Source organism: Heptranchias perlo, chromosome 15, assembly GCF_035084215.1.
Source record: "Heptranchias perlo isolate sHepPer1 chromosome 15, sHepPer1.hap1, whole genome shotgun sequence".
In the NCBI taxonomy this organism is placed as follows: Eukaryota; Metazoa; Chordata; class Chondrichthyes; order Hexanchiformes; family Hexanchidae; genus Heptranchias; species Heptranchias perlo.
In genome coordinates this window covers 11,977,508-11,993,407 of record NC_090339.1, presented here as the reverse complement: position 1 = coordinate 11,993,407, position 15,900 = coordinate 11,977,508, and the positions used below count along the sequence as shown (strand labels likewise).

Below are 15,900 nucleotides of genomic sequence, written 5' to 3'. Positions count from 1 at the left end.
TGTCCTCACACAAATAATTATGAGTCTCAGCAATCAAAAAACTAGTGATTCATTCGCCAGGCTAATTTTCTTTTGGCTAGGAAAGGAAAAGTTAAATACAGCTAGTTAGCGTAATTATGGTTATTCTTTCCTCAAAAGGCAGGGGGAGGGCAGAAAATGAGGAAGAATAATGGGGGGAAAAAAGGTACCCAAAAAAAAAGTTCTTTTTCTCTGTGAAACTAGGAGAAAAACCTACCAGAACTGAAGGAACAGCAAGAAATTTGACTTCCTGGTCTGGATCTATCTGTAAATTTCACTGGATGTTCACTGTAAAATAGAAGCATTTTATTCATTTTGTTCCTTCAATACAAATCAAAGCAAACATTGAAAGCCAGTCACAGCATTGTCAAATTAAATTCAAATTACTACCAGGGAGTTCCTATGCATTCATGTACTATTAGCCAACAGTCTTTCAGATACACATTAAACCAAGGTTTCATCTGCCTGGTTATGGTGGACATAAAAGATCAATGGCTATTTGATGAAGAGCAGCTAGTTCTCCCAGCTTCCTGGCCAACATTCCTCCCTCAAACATCAAAAGCACATTAATTGCACTTTCATCTCATTTGCTGTTTGTGGGATTTTGCTGTGTGCAAAATGGCCGTGGCAGAACAGTAACTACAAATGACAGATTGGGTAGGCTGGGGTTGTTTTCCTTGGAACAGAGGAGGCTGAGGGGTGATTTGATTGAGGTGCACAAAATTATGAGGGGCCTAGATAGAGTGGATAGTAAGAACCTATTTCCCTTAGGGAAGGGGTCAATAACAAGGGGGCATAGATTTAAAATGATTGGTAGAAGGATTAGAGCAGAAATGAGGAAAAATGTTTTCACCCAGAGGGTGGTGGGGGTCTGGAACTCACTGCCTGAGAGACAGAAACCCTCAGCTCATTTAAAAAAATACCGGGATATGCACCTGAAGAGCCGTAACCTGCAGGGCTATGGACCAAAAGCGGGAAAGTGGGATTAGGCTGGATGGCTCGTTTCTCAGCCGTCACGTACATGATGGGGCAAATGGCCTCCTTCTGTGCCGTAAATTTTCTATAATTCTATGTTTTCTATGAAATGACAATTAATTGGATGTGAAGCTCTTTGGGCTATCCTGAGGGTGTGATATGGTGCTATAAAATTGCAAGATCTGTTTTTTTTAATGCCGTACATATGAGCCGTGATCCAGTAATTTGCAGTAATAGGAAATTAGATAGCTGTCAGGATAGATGTCAGGAACTGACCAACTTGATACCTTCATATCTGTGTGTGGAAGACATGACACTAGAAGTTTATGTTTGTCATTCACTTTACTGCTCTGCAATTGAACCCTAATGAGAATTTATTTTTGTGACCACAAAGAAAAGTCACCACCATTTCTGGCACTGGCATGAGGTAGCTCTTAGTCGAGTCTGCTAAGAAACACCATGATATTGCTGTCATGCAGTTGATTCATTGAATCGATTTCTCTCCTTCCTAGATTCTGATTAGTGTTTAAAGCGAGCATTGTTGTGACCCTTATTGCAGCAACAATTAGAAACCTGGCTAATGGTTTAGCCAATATTGCCTGATACTAATTTTAAGGGTGCCAATGTAATTTATCAGTATTAGTGGAGGAAACCTGGAACAATTGTTTGAACATGTCTTGGTATTGTTACAGCATATGCAGAGGAGCCAGGAAGCTCACAAGCTAGGAAAATTAAGCCTAATTGATTTAAGGGCAGTTCTCCTCCAGAATGAGTTCTATGGCTAGAGATGTGTTCAGTTTTCCCATCAACACCATTCATCGTCCAAGGAATTATGGGAGAAACTGACGAGAACTCCTTTTTAATACTTAAAATATTATATTCCCATTAATGCTCTGTCATGTAGAAGCCAATGAATATACAGAAATAGAATTGAGATTCCTTATTAACTTATGAATGGATGTAATAAACACAATCAATTCCAGGCACATTGGCTGAGCAACATCTCTCAAGCACACTACGCCCGTATCTACAAGCCAACAAGGTTGGACCACTAGAGTTTTTTTTTTAGGAACTTATGCACTGGTAGCTTCACCTGATAGACCTACCTTGTTAAATTACTCAATTAACAGACCAAATACGTCATATTCACAAATTTGCAGCAGTGATAACATGAAATAGAAGCTGTATGAATAAAAACGGTCAGACCTTTTCATCGTATATAAATTAATAAATAACAAAAGTTAAAAATAAAAGCCAACCAATTCATGTCCACAAAGCAGCAGCAGATATATTTGTCAAGAAACCTACTTAAATTTTATGGTCTCTGTATTCCATTGCCAAAAGCAGATTGTTCCATCAGCCCCTGTGGATGTCAAGTATCGTGTTGTTCCTCTGGTCCCTGGGCAAAACTGGAATACAGAAAATGGAATCTTACACAAGACGTTTGAAAATCCTGACAGGGTTTTGAAGTTTTTTTTTACTTTAATCTGTTGATTTGGTACTATAAAAGCTGGGAAAAATGAGTTCCAAAAATTGCAATTTCTTTCCTCTCCTCCTACAGGCACTGAATCACTCCTTGGTTGAGCATGGGTCCACCACACCATTTAAAAATTTACATATCCTTTAATCAAATACGTTAGGCATGCACTTTGCCCTAACATCTCCCTACAAAATCAGTACCATTACTGAAGGTGTCAGCACTTTCCCTGATGGCTCAGCAAGTTCAGTGAGTAACTGATCCATATGGGCCAGGGAGTTCTCAGTATGATCCCCATTCTGGGCTTTGCTTGCTGATCTCAACAGGTAGAGGCACTGCAGTTAGCCTCCGCTCCCCAAGCTTGGGAAGGTGAATATCAATCAAGGTTTCCGCCCTTGATCACTTTCCAAAGACCCCTGCTGGATGTGTGCACGAGCGTCAGGCAAGAATCGGAACAGGCGCACCAGTGATGCTTGCTTCCAATGACTGTATAGCCTACCAACACTCAGCAAGGTACTGACACCTGTGGAACTGTAACCCAGCAAGGAATAACACTGCTGTCAACTTAGAAAGCAAGATGGGAAATTTAGTCTAATTTTCTACCTGCTGATTTTCTCTCCCGTTTATGATTTTGCCCTCATTAGCAACAAAATACAACAATACATCTATATGCATCCATGGTGCAGAGTTGCTTTTGGTGAAGTCATACAAGTCACAAATTGTCACCACTGCTTAACATCAAGTGAAAATGCAAGATATCACATTTAAACCTAATATGAGGTTACGAATCTTATACGGTTTGTTCCCCAACTAAATTGACTCAAGATAGCTATGCTTGATGTGGAGAACTAAATTTACTAAGACATGTTATTTAAGAATCGCATCAATAAGTTTAAGACTATTTAAATCTCATTTTACTTTTCATAGTATTATGTATTGAAAATACTTTAATTGTTATTTCCAAAAGTAGGTAATTCAGAAGACACAAATAGGCATGGAACAACAGAATACAATCCCATTACCAATAAAGAGGTTATTGATCCAGTATGCCCTTGTAATACAGCAACAGGGGCACACGTCCGTAAGCACCAAACACGGATCACTTTATCACAGCTGCCTGCAGCAATCAATGTGTTCTCGTAGTTAACAGCCATATCAGAAATCTCAGCTGAGTGTCCACGCAGAGTGGACAGAAGTCGTCCATCGTCTGTGGCCCAAATCTTCACCAAGCAATCATCTGAACCCTAGAAATAGTACAGTAGATTTAAAGCATTGGAATACAAGTTACATGTTATTTAAGCTTAAATCACATTACAATATCCAAGTATTTGAACTCAAGCTTCAAAAATGGTCTTGCAATCCATGGTCACTGCTGTACTAATGCATGAAACGTCAAAATTTTTTAAAAACATATTATATACTTACGCTATATATAGAAAATACAAATATATACTTTAATGTGCATTCAAATTGAGACTTAAATATTAACCATTTGCCCTATTGTAAATATACAGCCTGCGGTCAATTGGAAGTCAATTGCCGATGCTAAGGGGGATGTGGGTATAGATTGACAACTGCTTGTAAATTCCCAACTCCTTTCTTTGGAGAAGTGAAGAGAAACTAGTAGGAATTTACAGTTTTTCTTTTAAAAAAAAGCTGTTTGTTCATTATTAGATTCCCCTTCTGTTTAGTTCTGATTTGTTGCTACATAATAGTACATAGAATTTTACAAGGCAGAAACAGGCCATTCGGCCCAACAGGTCTGTGCCGGTGTTTATGCTCCATGCAAGCCTCCTCTCACTCTACTTCATCTCATCCTATCAACATATCCTTCTATTCCTTTCTTCTTCATGTGCTTTTCTAGCTTCCCCTTAAATGCATCTATGCTATTCGTCTCAACTACTCTTCGTGGTAGCAAATTCCATATTTAAATATATATTTGTGGCAATCAGCCACAAGTGTGACACAGATTATGCATGTGCAACATGTTAAAGTATGTTAATTTCTTTTAATATAAAAGAAAATTAATTTTCTAATGTACAGAGAAAGTTCAACAGAAACTTCTAGTTGGCTCCATGAGTCATACTCAAATTTTTAAAAATCCAGTCTAACCAGAAGATCTGCCCAAGATCAATTAGCCTCTAACTGGCCCAGAAATCACAACTTGGGACCTTAAGGGGATACACTAGGTTACACACACACACTTTAGCAACAGAATAATATTGTGCATTATAATATACCACCTGTCCAATCTACCGGGAGCAGCGTCACAAAGGATCTGCTTTATGAAAAATAAACTGAATATTTTAAATAATATTCCTTTATTAACTGGCAATTTAATCAAATACATGCATTGGACCTATACCCTAAGTAAAATACATTCAATAATTTTGTACATATTTTTTTTAAATGTTTTTGAAATTGGACAATTCACTGCAGTAATTCACCATGTCACTTAGCACCGAGATTACCATTTAACTCCATAGGATAATATATGTTCTGTGCTCTTTGTTTATTGCTCATACTGAATGCTCAGTGATTTCCTCACCGTGAAAATTCTCCTCCCTGTACGGTCAAAAGCTATACAGTATACAGAGGAAAGATGTCCAAGTATCCTCTTGTACATTTTCATATGCTGGTATGCAACAACAGGAAAAACATGGCTGCGCCGTCCACATCCCGTCAGCTGTCTGGCATTGGTGATGTTCACTGAAACAGCAAATATTGAGAAATGTTGAGTATCTATCTATGGGGGTCTCATGTGATCTCAGTCTTCCCAAATCAAAAGAACAGTCATGGCAATATGTGAAAAATAAGATTCTCTGCATTTAAAAAAAATTGATTTCTAAATCTGCAGTGGGCCTGCAAAATGGATGTATACCCCTTCATTGCGCTATGAACTTGCATTAGCTAATTCTTTATCATGCCTTAAAATTAAGCAACCATTCTTTCACATGTATTGTACCCTTTGTTAATGAAATAAGGCTCAAGAATAATTAATGAAGCCCCTTAACTCAGAAGACTGAAATTATCCAGCCATTATCTGAACTACAACCTATTGCCAGTCAGCAGCTTAAACAAGGATTGAAGTACCAAATTAGATTCACAATTTTATAACTTTCTTTCTCTTCCAAGCACCTGACTACTAAATATTACAAAACATTTGCTTTTGTGATTAAGTATCCTAAAACTTTGACAACAGAAAATAGGCTCTTTAATTCATGCTATTTTAAAATTTAAATTCCCAATCAATTTTGCATTTTTCCTTTAATTTTACACTTTCTATATGTTCAATGTGCACTTTATAATGTAGTTCTATTTAAGTTTCTGCTGGTAACATGGAGTTACTCTACTCAGCAGCAGCACCGCCAGCAAGAGCTGAGTGATACCGTAGCCCTCATTCCATCATTAGCTTCATCTTTGTTTGCCCCGCTCCCCCCACAATTTTGCAATGCAAAAACAATAACTATGAGCACACCAAGCTGGTGAGGTGTTTCTAATAGCTATCTCACTATCTTTCTGACTTACCAACATTTGGAGGTTTCCCATAGTTCACAGGTGGTTCTGGTGGTCTGCCTCGATGGAGGGCAGCGAAGGCTGAGCCTTTCCACGCTACATGTTTGCAATCTATAATAAGTAAAAGTTACCAATGAAGCATCTGAATTAAAGTAAAACCTATGTTCAAAATGTTTGGGAAGTGACAGAACAATAGTTCTTCCTACACTTCTTAATGGAGCTTCAGCCAAGATAAATCAAAATTGAGTTGTAATGAAAGCTTTGCAATAACAAAGGTTGTGTGCTGATTTGATTCAGCTTTTAGTTCATCATCATTAACAACAGGAAACAGAGAGTAGGAATAAATGGGTCTTTTTCGGGGTGGCAGGCAGTGACTAGTGGGGTACCGCAGGGAATAGTGCTTGGGCCCCAGCTATTCACAATATACATCAATGATCTGGATGAGGGAACCAAACGTAATATTTCCAAGTTTGCTGACGACACAAAACTAGGCGGGATCGTGAGTTGTGAAGAGGATGCAAAGAGGCTTCAAGGCGATTTAGACAAGTTGAGTGAGTGGGCAAATACATGGCAGATACAGTACAATGTGGATAAATGTGAAGTTATCCACTTCGGAAGGAAAAACAGAAAGGCAGAGTATTATTTAAATGGCGATAGATTGGGAAATGTTGACGTACAAAGGGACCTGGGTGTCCTTGTACACCAGTCACTGAAAGCAATCATGCAGGTGCAGCAAGCAGTTAGGAAGGCAAATGGTATGTTGGCCTTCATTGCAAGAGGATTTGAGTACAGGAGCAGGGATGTCTTACTGCAGTTATACAGGGCCTTGGTGAGACCACACCTGGAGTATTGTGTGCAGTTTTGGTCTCCTTACCGAAGAAAGGATATACTTGCCATAGAGGGAGTGCAGCAAAGGTTCACCAGACTGATTCCTGGGATGGCAGGACTGTCGTATGAGGAGAGATTGGGTCGACTAGGCCTGTATTCACTCGAGTTTAGAAGAATGAGAGGGGATCTCATTGAAACATATAAAATTCTGACAGGGCTAGACAGACTGGATGCAGGGAGGATGTTTCCCCTGGCTGGGGGGGGTCCAGAACGAGGGGTCACAGTCTCAGGACACGGGGTAGGACCTTTAGGGCTGAGATGAGGAGAAATTTCTTCACTCAGAGGGTGGTGAACCTGTCGAATTCTCTACCACAGAAGGCAGTGGAGGCCAAGTCACTAAATATATTTAAGAAGGAGCTAGATAGATTTCTAGACACAAAAGGCATCAAGGGGTATGGGGAGAGAGCAGGAATATGGTATTGAGATGGAGGATCAGCCATGATCAAATTGAATGGCAGAGCAGGCTCGAAGGGCCGAATGGCCTACTCCTCCTCCTATTTTCTATGTTTCTAACTTTCAGAATTTTAAGCAAACAGAGGCCAAAAGATCCAAAGGAGCCCACACGCACCACTTGATTACACTGCATCGATTTATGATACGGTGGTTTTGCAGCTACTTTATTACTCATCCCATATACTTATTTAAATCACTCAATTACATCAGCCAATTCCCACTTCCCACCCCCCACACCCCCACCACGGACAACATATCCTGAACCATCACTTAATTGTTATTTAGAACTAAGAGCACAAATAAATGCAAGAATTCAGTCACCTAATTTGGCTTGGAACTAAATAACATGAAGAAGAAAAATATTTGTGTGTGTGTGTCAATATTACAAAGATTGCATTTTCACCAATTATAATTTCTCACCTTAGTAATCCTTTCAATAAAGCTATTTCCAAATAACCCTCAAAGTACAACAGATTGGAGAAGTACTGCATTCTTTTCTACAAATTAACCAGTGCATTTAAACTCAATTCATTTAATTTGCCACCAACAGTAGTCCCAAAGTCAGCAGCAAAGTAAACAAGAGAACGCATTTTCCATTTTATTTACCTTTTGTAGTCCGTAATAATGACTGTCGCCCTGCACCCAGTAACGTTTGTACTCCAGGAACACTGGGTGGGATCTCTTTATCCAAGAGGGGACCAACTCGCTGACAAATTTGCAGCAAGTGATCTGAAGACACATGTTTATTGGCTAAAACCTAAACAAAATCAAAAAGAATTATGTTGGCACACACTCATATTTCCAGCAAGTTGCTTTTAATCAAATAGATCATTGTTTTTTGCATTGCCACAAACTATTAGAGGATCAAAAAAAAACTGAATTAGAAATTACTCTTGGTATGTATTACTTACACACTTGAAAAAAGTTCAAGCTCATAAAACACTTCTTTTGGCAAATTTACAATTTTTGTTACTTACCCTCGCTGATAAAGAAAGTGATCAAACTACTGAAATGCGGCTCCCAAGCCAACTTCAGATAAATTCTAATTTGCTAATGAAATTCTGACAGGCTGATTTAGCCCAGAGAAGATTTCCTCAGTTTATTACTTGTTGCAAAATTGCAAACCTTTGTATGAAAAATGCTACAAATTTTACAATGAAAAGTGACCAAGACGCAACTTCCTTTAGAGTTATGGTACTGCCCAGTACTCAACCAAGTATACAATTCTTTCACTGTAACATTCATTCACATTGCAACTAAAGCTCAATGGACCAAGCCACAGAAATGTAGTTTCATGTGTTGCACGACCAAGACCCTACTGAAAAAGAATTACTAACGCTGGGATATCAGAAGGAAGCTATATTTCTCATTCACCAAATAATTCTACAATGTTACAAATAGAGATCTGATCCCTTAATGACATCACTCAATTCTCCTTTGTTCCTAGGTTTTAGATCTGCTGGCCTGAACCAATCTGAGAAGAATGGAAGAAATTGGTGACTCAATGGGTTACACCTCTAATCTTTCACCTCCAGAATTTGATTCCATTCCAAGCTGCTGGGACAAAAATTTACTTAGTGCATTGAGTTTGGGCACTCTTAGCCAAGGGTGTGGTGGGCACGAGTTCACAACTTAAAATTAACCTCAATCAGATGGGCACACATACTGCAAATAAATCTACAGACGGCAATTTAAAAATATAAAACACAGGAATTCGTGGGAATCCAGAGGGAAAAAAGTTGTTCCTTCCAACTCCTGATTCTGGGGACAACCGGGATATAAACTGAACTATAATATATAGATGTACATAATTAATAGGCCTCTAAGGTTATACTACAGGTATTAGTTACCTGTAATGCGCAGCTGGAAAACCCATTATACTGCAGATTGAACAATGCAGCTTCACACCAGGTTGAAGTAGTACTTCACCCGGTACAAAGATTAGGTGCTATGAGATTACCTACTAGACGTGATCTTGCATCTCCTGCCTTCAGTGCCAGATGAAACCATCTCTTACAGGAGTCAGGATCACCAACCTGACTCCAGAGTTGCAATGCCGCTCTTGCATCTATTGGCATCTCAAACGGCTTTACATATAAACATAAAAGTAGTATAGCAGCACTTTAAATGTAATTTTTCAGATCAGCTGTTTTGGATTGAAAAGGCATTATCACCAGACCAAAACTGATGCAAAATCCCAGGAATAAACAATATTTTTGCCTGCCCATGCACTAAAAATAAAAACACAGAAAGCCACCACACTTTAATTGTTATTATTTAATCTAATATTTTCTATCAGCCCTCAAAAGGTAATAGTTTAAACTGGGAGTCTTGGCGCCTGAATTCTTTTTAACAATGCGTGTAATTTTTGTACCAATTCATATGTATAGAGCACCAAAAGTTATTGATAGTCAATGAATATTTGGTACTGCACTGCAATTTTCGGGCACCAACTCAAACATCATGAGACATTTATGACCAAAGCAGTAGTCAAATAGAGGCCCGTAAATTATGAAAAGAAATTGTGCAGCATTCAGATTTTAAAACCAACTTCACTCAAAACTTCACATGTCCGTATTGCAAAATTGATACTTTTTGCCACAAAACGGCATTGAACAAAAAAGTTGAGGAAAAGAACACAGCCGAACAGATTCTAGAAATGACTTGCCAATAGGCAGTTCTTACAAAAAACAATTTCACATGTCAAACTAGAGTCTTAATATATCAATCTCAAATTCAGGATTATGCAATCTTAATCCAAATAATGAACAAAGCAAAACAGATGTAACTTTACCAACCGAAGTGAAGAGCAGGTAAAAATATCTATCCTGCCACGATTTATGCTACATGATTAGAGGCTGCTCAAAAGTAGCAGGTTCAGAAATTGCACATATTATTAAAATCGTCAAATACCAAATTGACCGCAGACTTCAATCTATTTCTGATGCACATTATGTCAAACGTTTCTGGGGTAAAATAACTTGGCTAACTACTACGAATTCAGTGAGAAAACATATTATAATCCATTTGGACCTTTCCTTTGTGCCAAGTGTTCCATGGATACTTTGACAAATGACCACTTTTATCCTGGCATGAAATTTCATTCACTTTTGCAATTTTGCCTTATCTATGTTAGTTTACTTTTATATCTCCCTTTAAATTTAGTTTCAACTACTTATTGATCCTTCTTAGAAGTGCACTTACTAAGAAGTATGTGTCAAAGACTACTGCACAATTAACAGCATCTCACTGTAATTGCACATACATGAAATTCAACATATTGTAAGAAATTGTTGTAGGCATGCCATGTTTCATATCAAAGTACACAGTGTAGTCCATCCATCATCTTTATATAAAAATATTCAAACATCACATTTTACATTACTATAAGCCAAATGGTTTCTGATGGTTGCACAATAACCATACTGCAACTGTGAATATATACATCCAAGTGTAAATTCTTATATAGGCTAAAAACCTCAACACACAACTAATTATAATACTCTTAACACAAATTCCAGCTCTCACATTACACAACACTTCCAGAACTTTTTTTCTCAATGCATTATCTTTCTTAATTATTTTGATTTCTCTAATATAATTTGGTGTAAGCTTGCAAGAGCAGTCTGGCTACATTAGGAAATCAAATAACTATAATCAAACCTTTAAAAAGTCATGGCAAAAGAGAATTTCATTCCCACTGCACTATGAATCTTCGATTGCTTATGTAGTCATAGGGCACCATAAAACTCAATTAAACAATATTGTACTCCACTGAAACTGATCCAACTTAAGCAGTTCAAAATCAATGTTGCTTCTACTATCCCATGTTCATCTTTTCATAATTATTAATGAATCACCACTGCGCCCAAAGCGTCTTCAGCGTTCACCTCTCTGCTTGTACAGCAATGCCAGGAAGTGCATAAAGATCAAGCATCAGAGCGGCATTTAAATAGCCAGAAATACGCCGACATATTTCACTCAGTACTGAACCAAACTGCCTGAAGCACAATATTCAATCATCTTGCAGCCAAATGAATGACTCAGCTTCTGTAAGTAATTTCTTGTCCTAACAACTACAACAATATTCTCGCTACCCTCTTTTTGGTCATGTACCCACTATCAGACACCCCCAAACAAGGCTTAGCAGCCAACTGCACTGAACAGTACACCTCTGAAGTACAAGATCCAGTTGTGGCATGTGGACTGGACCAGTAAAGGCCCTTGCTCCCATTTAGCTCTAGAAGTCCAAATAGATTAGACCTACTAACATAGGCACGCCTTGAACTATGTCAGGGCCACAGCGTTAAGAACTGCAGATAATGTGGACAAAGGGGATTCAACAATGTTGAATGCGAATGTGGCGAACCGATGTTGATGAGCTACATATAGAAATCCAGGCAGCTGCTTCTCTACAATATTTAATACCTGGGAATCATCAGTATGGGCATATATAACTAGCTAAAGTTGGCAATATACTAAAGTAACTGCATTCTCAAGTATTCATTGATATCTTTGATGTATCTTTTGCAAACTAATAATGTTAAATTATATTATATACTATAAATGTTATTAAAGTAAATCCTTTTCTCTTGGCTTAAATAAGGAAATGGCAGCTATTAATACTTGCAATCAAGACACCCAATCTATCTACAAAATGAAAATGTACTGTTAAATTACTAAACTTGAAGGGTTTTAGTTGTTTATTTAAACATTTCTAGTTTGTTTAAATAAATGAGATTGTTTAGTACAGGAAATCTACTATTACAATTCAAATAAAAACGCAATATCTGGAATAAGAAATAAATTATAAATTAACAAATCAAATGAATTCTAAGAATGAATCTTCTATAAGACCATATAATTAAATATATCCCTTGAAAGAATATATACATAAAAATCTGTGCATGGATGAAATTCTTTATCACTGAATTAAAAACACATAATTTAGTGTAAAATAAAAACAAAGTACATGAAAACAAATGTTCAGTCATTCTTTGTCTAATTTACATTAATTGCATGTAATGAAGTCTGAAGAGGGATTGATTTAGAACAAAGCTGTAATTTCTATCTCTGTACATTCTTTTATACTGTTTTCAACCTATATTGTCACTCATCTATTTCAGAAACAATGAGGGATAGGACAAAAACAAATACGCACAGGACATCATACACTTCATCACATCCAGAGTAACATATTTAAATGTTACAGCACAATTTCGAAAGTAACAACTGGAAAAGAGAAAAGATGGCAAACAATGGACTAGTCATTGCTGTAAGATATTCCAGCTGTCTATTATGTGCAGTCAGTATAAGGCAATGCTAATGAATTGGCAGACGTGCTCGACATCAGCTTCCTGTATCCCAGCCTGCTCGCCAGGTAGCCAATGGGAGAAGGCGTCACATTCCACCCAACCCCGGCGACAGATCAGAGGAGCTCCCCGATTGGAGGAGATCCCAATATCTCTACGTAACCTCGTATCTCCCCAGAATCATTATCCACAATAAGCGTTTATTTTAACTAAAAATCGCTTCCTTTCTTTTTATTTTACGGCCGATTTTCGCATCGATTTCGGATTCCGAGGTCACGTACCGCACAACCAAAGCGGACCGTGTAGATCCAACAGCAGCAAATTTTTAACAGGCCGATTTTTTTCCCCTTTTAAAGGGTTCGCATTTTTTTTTAGGGGGGTCGATTTTTTTTGCGGGAGATTCAACTTGCCCGAAAGGGAAAAAAAAGTTTTTTTTTTGCCGAGTGCTTTAAAAACTCTCACCAGGTTCTCGAAGCTCCTGCGATGCTCCTTCCCTTCCCAGTCCAGGCGCTTCGGGACCAGCTGAGGAAGAAGATGGAGGAAGGAAGGTAAAGGGGGAAGAGGATAAAATATAAGTCGGTGAAACGATTCGGGGCCCGCAAACCGGTATTAAAATTACACCCGAAACGAGGGAGGGAGGGGTTAAACTGGGGGAGAAAGGAGAGAGAGAGAGAGCGCAGCGCAGCGGCTGCTTTTACCTGGTGCTCCTCCAGCTCCTGGATCAGGACCTGCCGGAAAAGAACGAGAGTGGGTAAGTGGTTTAAAATACAAGGGAAAGAGGTATGGCTTCGGCTTTCTAAACGGGCCTCGATCGAATCAACTCACCCGCGCCGACTTCTGACAGGGTCCGGACAGGAGGAAGCGGGCGATCAGGTAGTAGAGCTCTGCCGGGTGGGGGAAAGAAAGGAGAGAAAAACAGTCAATAGGGCGCCGGATCTTAATTAAAATGGCACTCAGTCCCCCCCCCCATATCATCACCACCACCACCTCCCCTCTAAAAAAAAACACCAACACCCACCGCGCTCCAGCTGCGACGCTCGGCTGGAGTCCGCCCGCCTGTCCGACATGTTTTCCGTCAGCTGACGCTGGGCTGTGCCGCTGGCTCGGGCTCCGGCTCGCTCCCGCTCCCGCTCCTCTCCGGCTCGCGCTCGCTCCCGCTCCTCTCCGCCCGCCCCCGCTCGCGCTCGCTCCCGCTCCTCCGCCCGCCCCCGCTCGCGCTCGCTCCCGCTCCTCTCCGCCCGCCCCCGCTCGCGCTCGCTCCTCTCCGCTCGCTCCCGCTCCTCTCCGCCCGCCCCCGCTCGCGCTCGCTCCCGCTCCTCTCCGCCCGCCCCCGCTCGCGCTCGCTCCCGCTCCTCTCCGCCCGCTCCCGCTCGCTCGCCCCCGCTCCGTGCACCACACGCTTCAATCGCCATTCAACGCACAGCGGCCGCATCACCGCCAGGCTCCGTCCATTCCTAACCCACCCTTCCGCCGTTGAGAACTAATCCCAAGCTGTTTTCTCAGCCCGCGATGACGGAAGCCCAGTCCGCACCCACTCGATTGCCGCAGGATTAAAATATCATAATAAAGGAATAAATTTGTCGCTCTGCTGTTAACGATAGGAGCCCAGGGCCACCCCGGGTGGGGGGTTGGCGAAGGGATACGTTCTTTTGGCTGGTTGGTCTTGAGTGGAGTGATGGCGGAATCAGCTGTGAAGGGGATTGACTGACACGGGAATCACCCAGTAGAAGTCGTCCTACTGGTTTTTTAAACGGTTTAAAGAGGCTGTTGAGCCAATCGGTGAGGAATGGCGTTTTGTAAAGTGAGATTGTTGAGCGAGCTGCGGTAATGGCGGCCGGAGCCGGAGCGACGCTTTGTCCCGGCGGCTTTTCCGTTAACGGGGGTGAAAATCACCCGTTGAACCGGCGGTGTAACGGGCCTTTCACCCGGTGGCGAGGCGGCCGCTCTGTGCCTTAGATTGGGTCGATCAAAGGCACTTTCTTCTCAGGCTTGTGTTCGGACATTTGGCATTTTGTCGCTCCGGTAAATGGCGAGCGCAGCCCGGCCCTGAGCTCCGGTTAACACTCGGGCTGCGGCCTAGGTTTCGTTGATTAACCCGCGCGGCCTCGATGTCAACATGTTTCAGGTCTGCGGGCGGATGATGTATCGCGGGACCCCGGGGAGAGGAGTTGGGTTGTGGACAGCAGCGCGTTTCAAGCCAAATCCAACCGACCCTTTTCCCGCAAGTGGACGCTGATCACAGCCGCGTCTGAATAAAACAAGTGACCAGTCGAGCACTCGCTGTTTGTTACTAAATCGTTTATAAAAGTCACTCGGAAGGTCCCCAACAGACTGAGCTCGCTGTGCCCTCTGCTATCTCCACATCAGGCCCTCTGCTGCGTGAGGAATATTATCTTTTCAAAAAGACTTTACAGGCTTAATGCCTTGTTTATAAAATTAAGAGCCATTTTGCTTACATAGCTTAGTCATGTCTCGTCCAGCCTTCTGGATCAGCAATACCAAATCAGTTTTTACTGCATTTTACCTTCTACTGATGCCTTTTTAAAAATCTGTTAATGTAGTGTTATTTATATCTTGTTCCCAGCATTTTGCTAATCCTTCCTATAATAAACATTTGCGCTTTTACTGCCTACTTTCATCAGTTGACCTTTCAACCAGGTGTTTATCTTGACCTCTTGCTCTAGTCTTTGTACTTTAGTACAAAAAGCTTGTTAATGTACTTAATAATTCATCTCAGTGTTTCAAATATATACTGATAATGTTTCATTACATTTTTCCAATGGAAACATAGCCCTATCGGAAAATCCAGACCTATATTTGCTGCAAAGTAATTTGATATCCAACGTCAGTTGCCAATAGTTTTGTTGAGGCTAAATGGAGATCAGGCAAAAACGTTAAACATGGTTTCGCAAAGCTTGCTGCTGAAAAAGCCACAGCCCCCTCGGGCACATAATACCGATTCTCAAACAGAGAAGCTGCCCACGTGACTCGTCTATTTGAGCTGTTCCTATTTCCTCCATTCTAGTTAGTTGCTTTTCTCCTTTCTAACTGGTTATTTCCCACTTCTGTTCTACTTCGTCATTCACCAATCATATTATGCAAAACCAGTTTCAGTGTTCATCTCAATTTTAAAAAACATTCTGGTTTTTAAAAAAACGACATTCTCAAAGACAGAGCAGCAGTGACAGTTCCTCACCCACCCACCATATGTCTATAAATAAAACAGATCGCATAACAAATGCATTTTTTTATTCGTTCATG

The 15,900-nt window shown here is 40.4% G+C and overlaps 1 protein-coding gene across 2 annotated transcripts in view; it reads right to left on the bottom strand.

The window, feature by feature from the left end:
• The window catches only part of brwd3 (bromodomain and WD repeat domain containing 3), a 97,522-nt gene extending 83,730 nt beyond the window's left edge, over window positions 1-13,792 (bottom strand). For both annotated transcript variants that reach the window (XM_067996843.1, XM_067996844.1), the window contains exons 1-10: window positions 13,658-13,792; window positions 13,465-13,523; window positions 13,338-13,367; window positions 13,102-13,161; window positions 7,934-8,084; window positions 5,999-6,097; window positions 5,019-5,179; window positions 3,493-3,714; window positions 2,302-2,402; window positions 236-306 (exon numbers count right to left, since the gene is read on the bottom strand). In XM_067996843.1, coding sequence (XP_067852944.1) covers window positions 236-306; window positions 2,302-2,402; window positions 3,493-3,714; window positions 5,019-5,179; window positions 5,999-6,097; window positions 7,934-8,084; window positions 13,102-13,161; window positions 13,338-13,367; window positions 13,465-13,523; window positions 13,658-13,706 — 1,003 coding nt within the window. In that variant the 5' untranslated portion in view covers window positions 13,707-13,792. The remainder of the gene's footprint in view (window positions 1-235; window positions 307-2,301; window positions 2,403-3,492; window positions 3,715-5,018; window positions 5,180-5,998; window positions 6,098-7,933; window positions 8,085-13,101; window positions 13,162-13,337; window positions 13,368-13,464; window positions 13,524-13,657) is intronic.
• Between the last annotated feature and the right edge of the window lie 2,108 nt (window positions 13,793-15,900).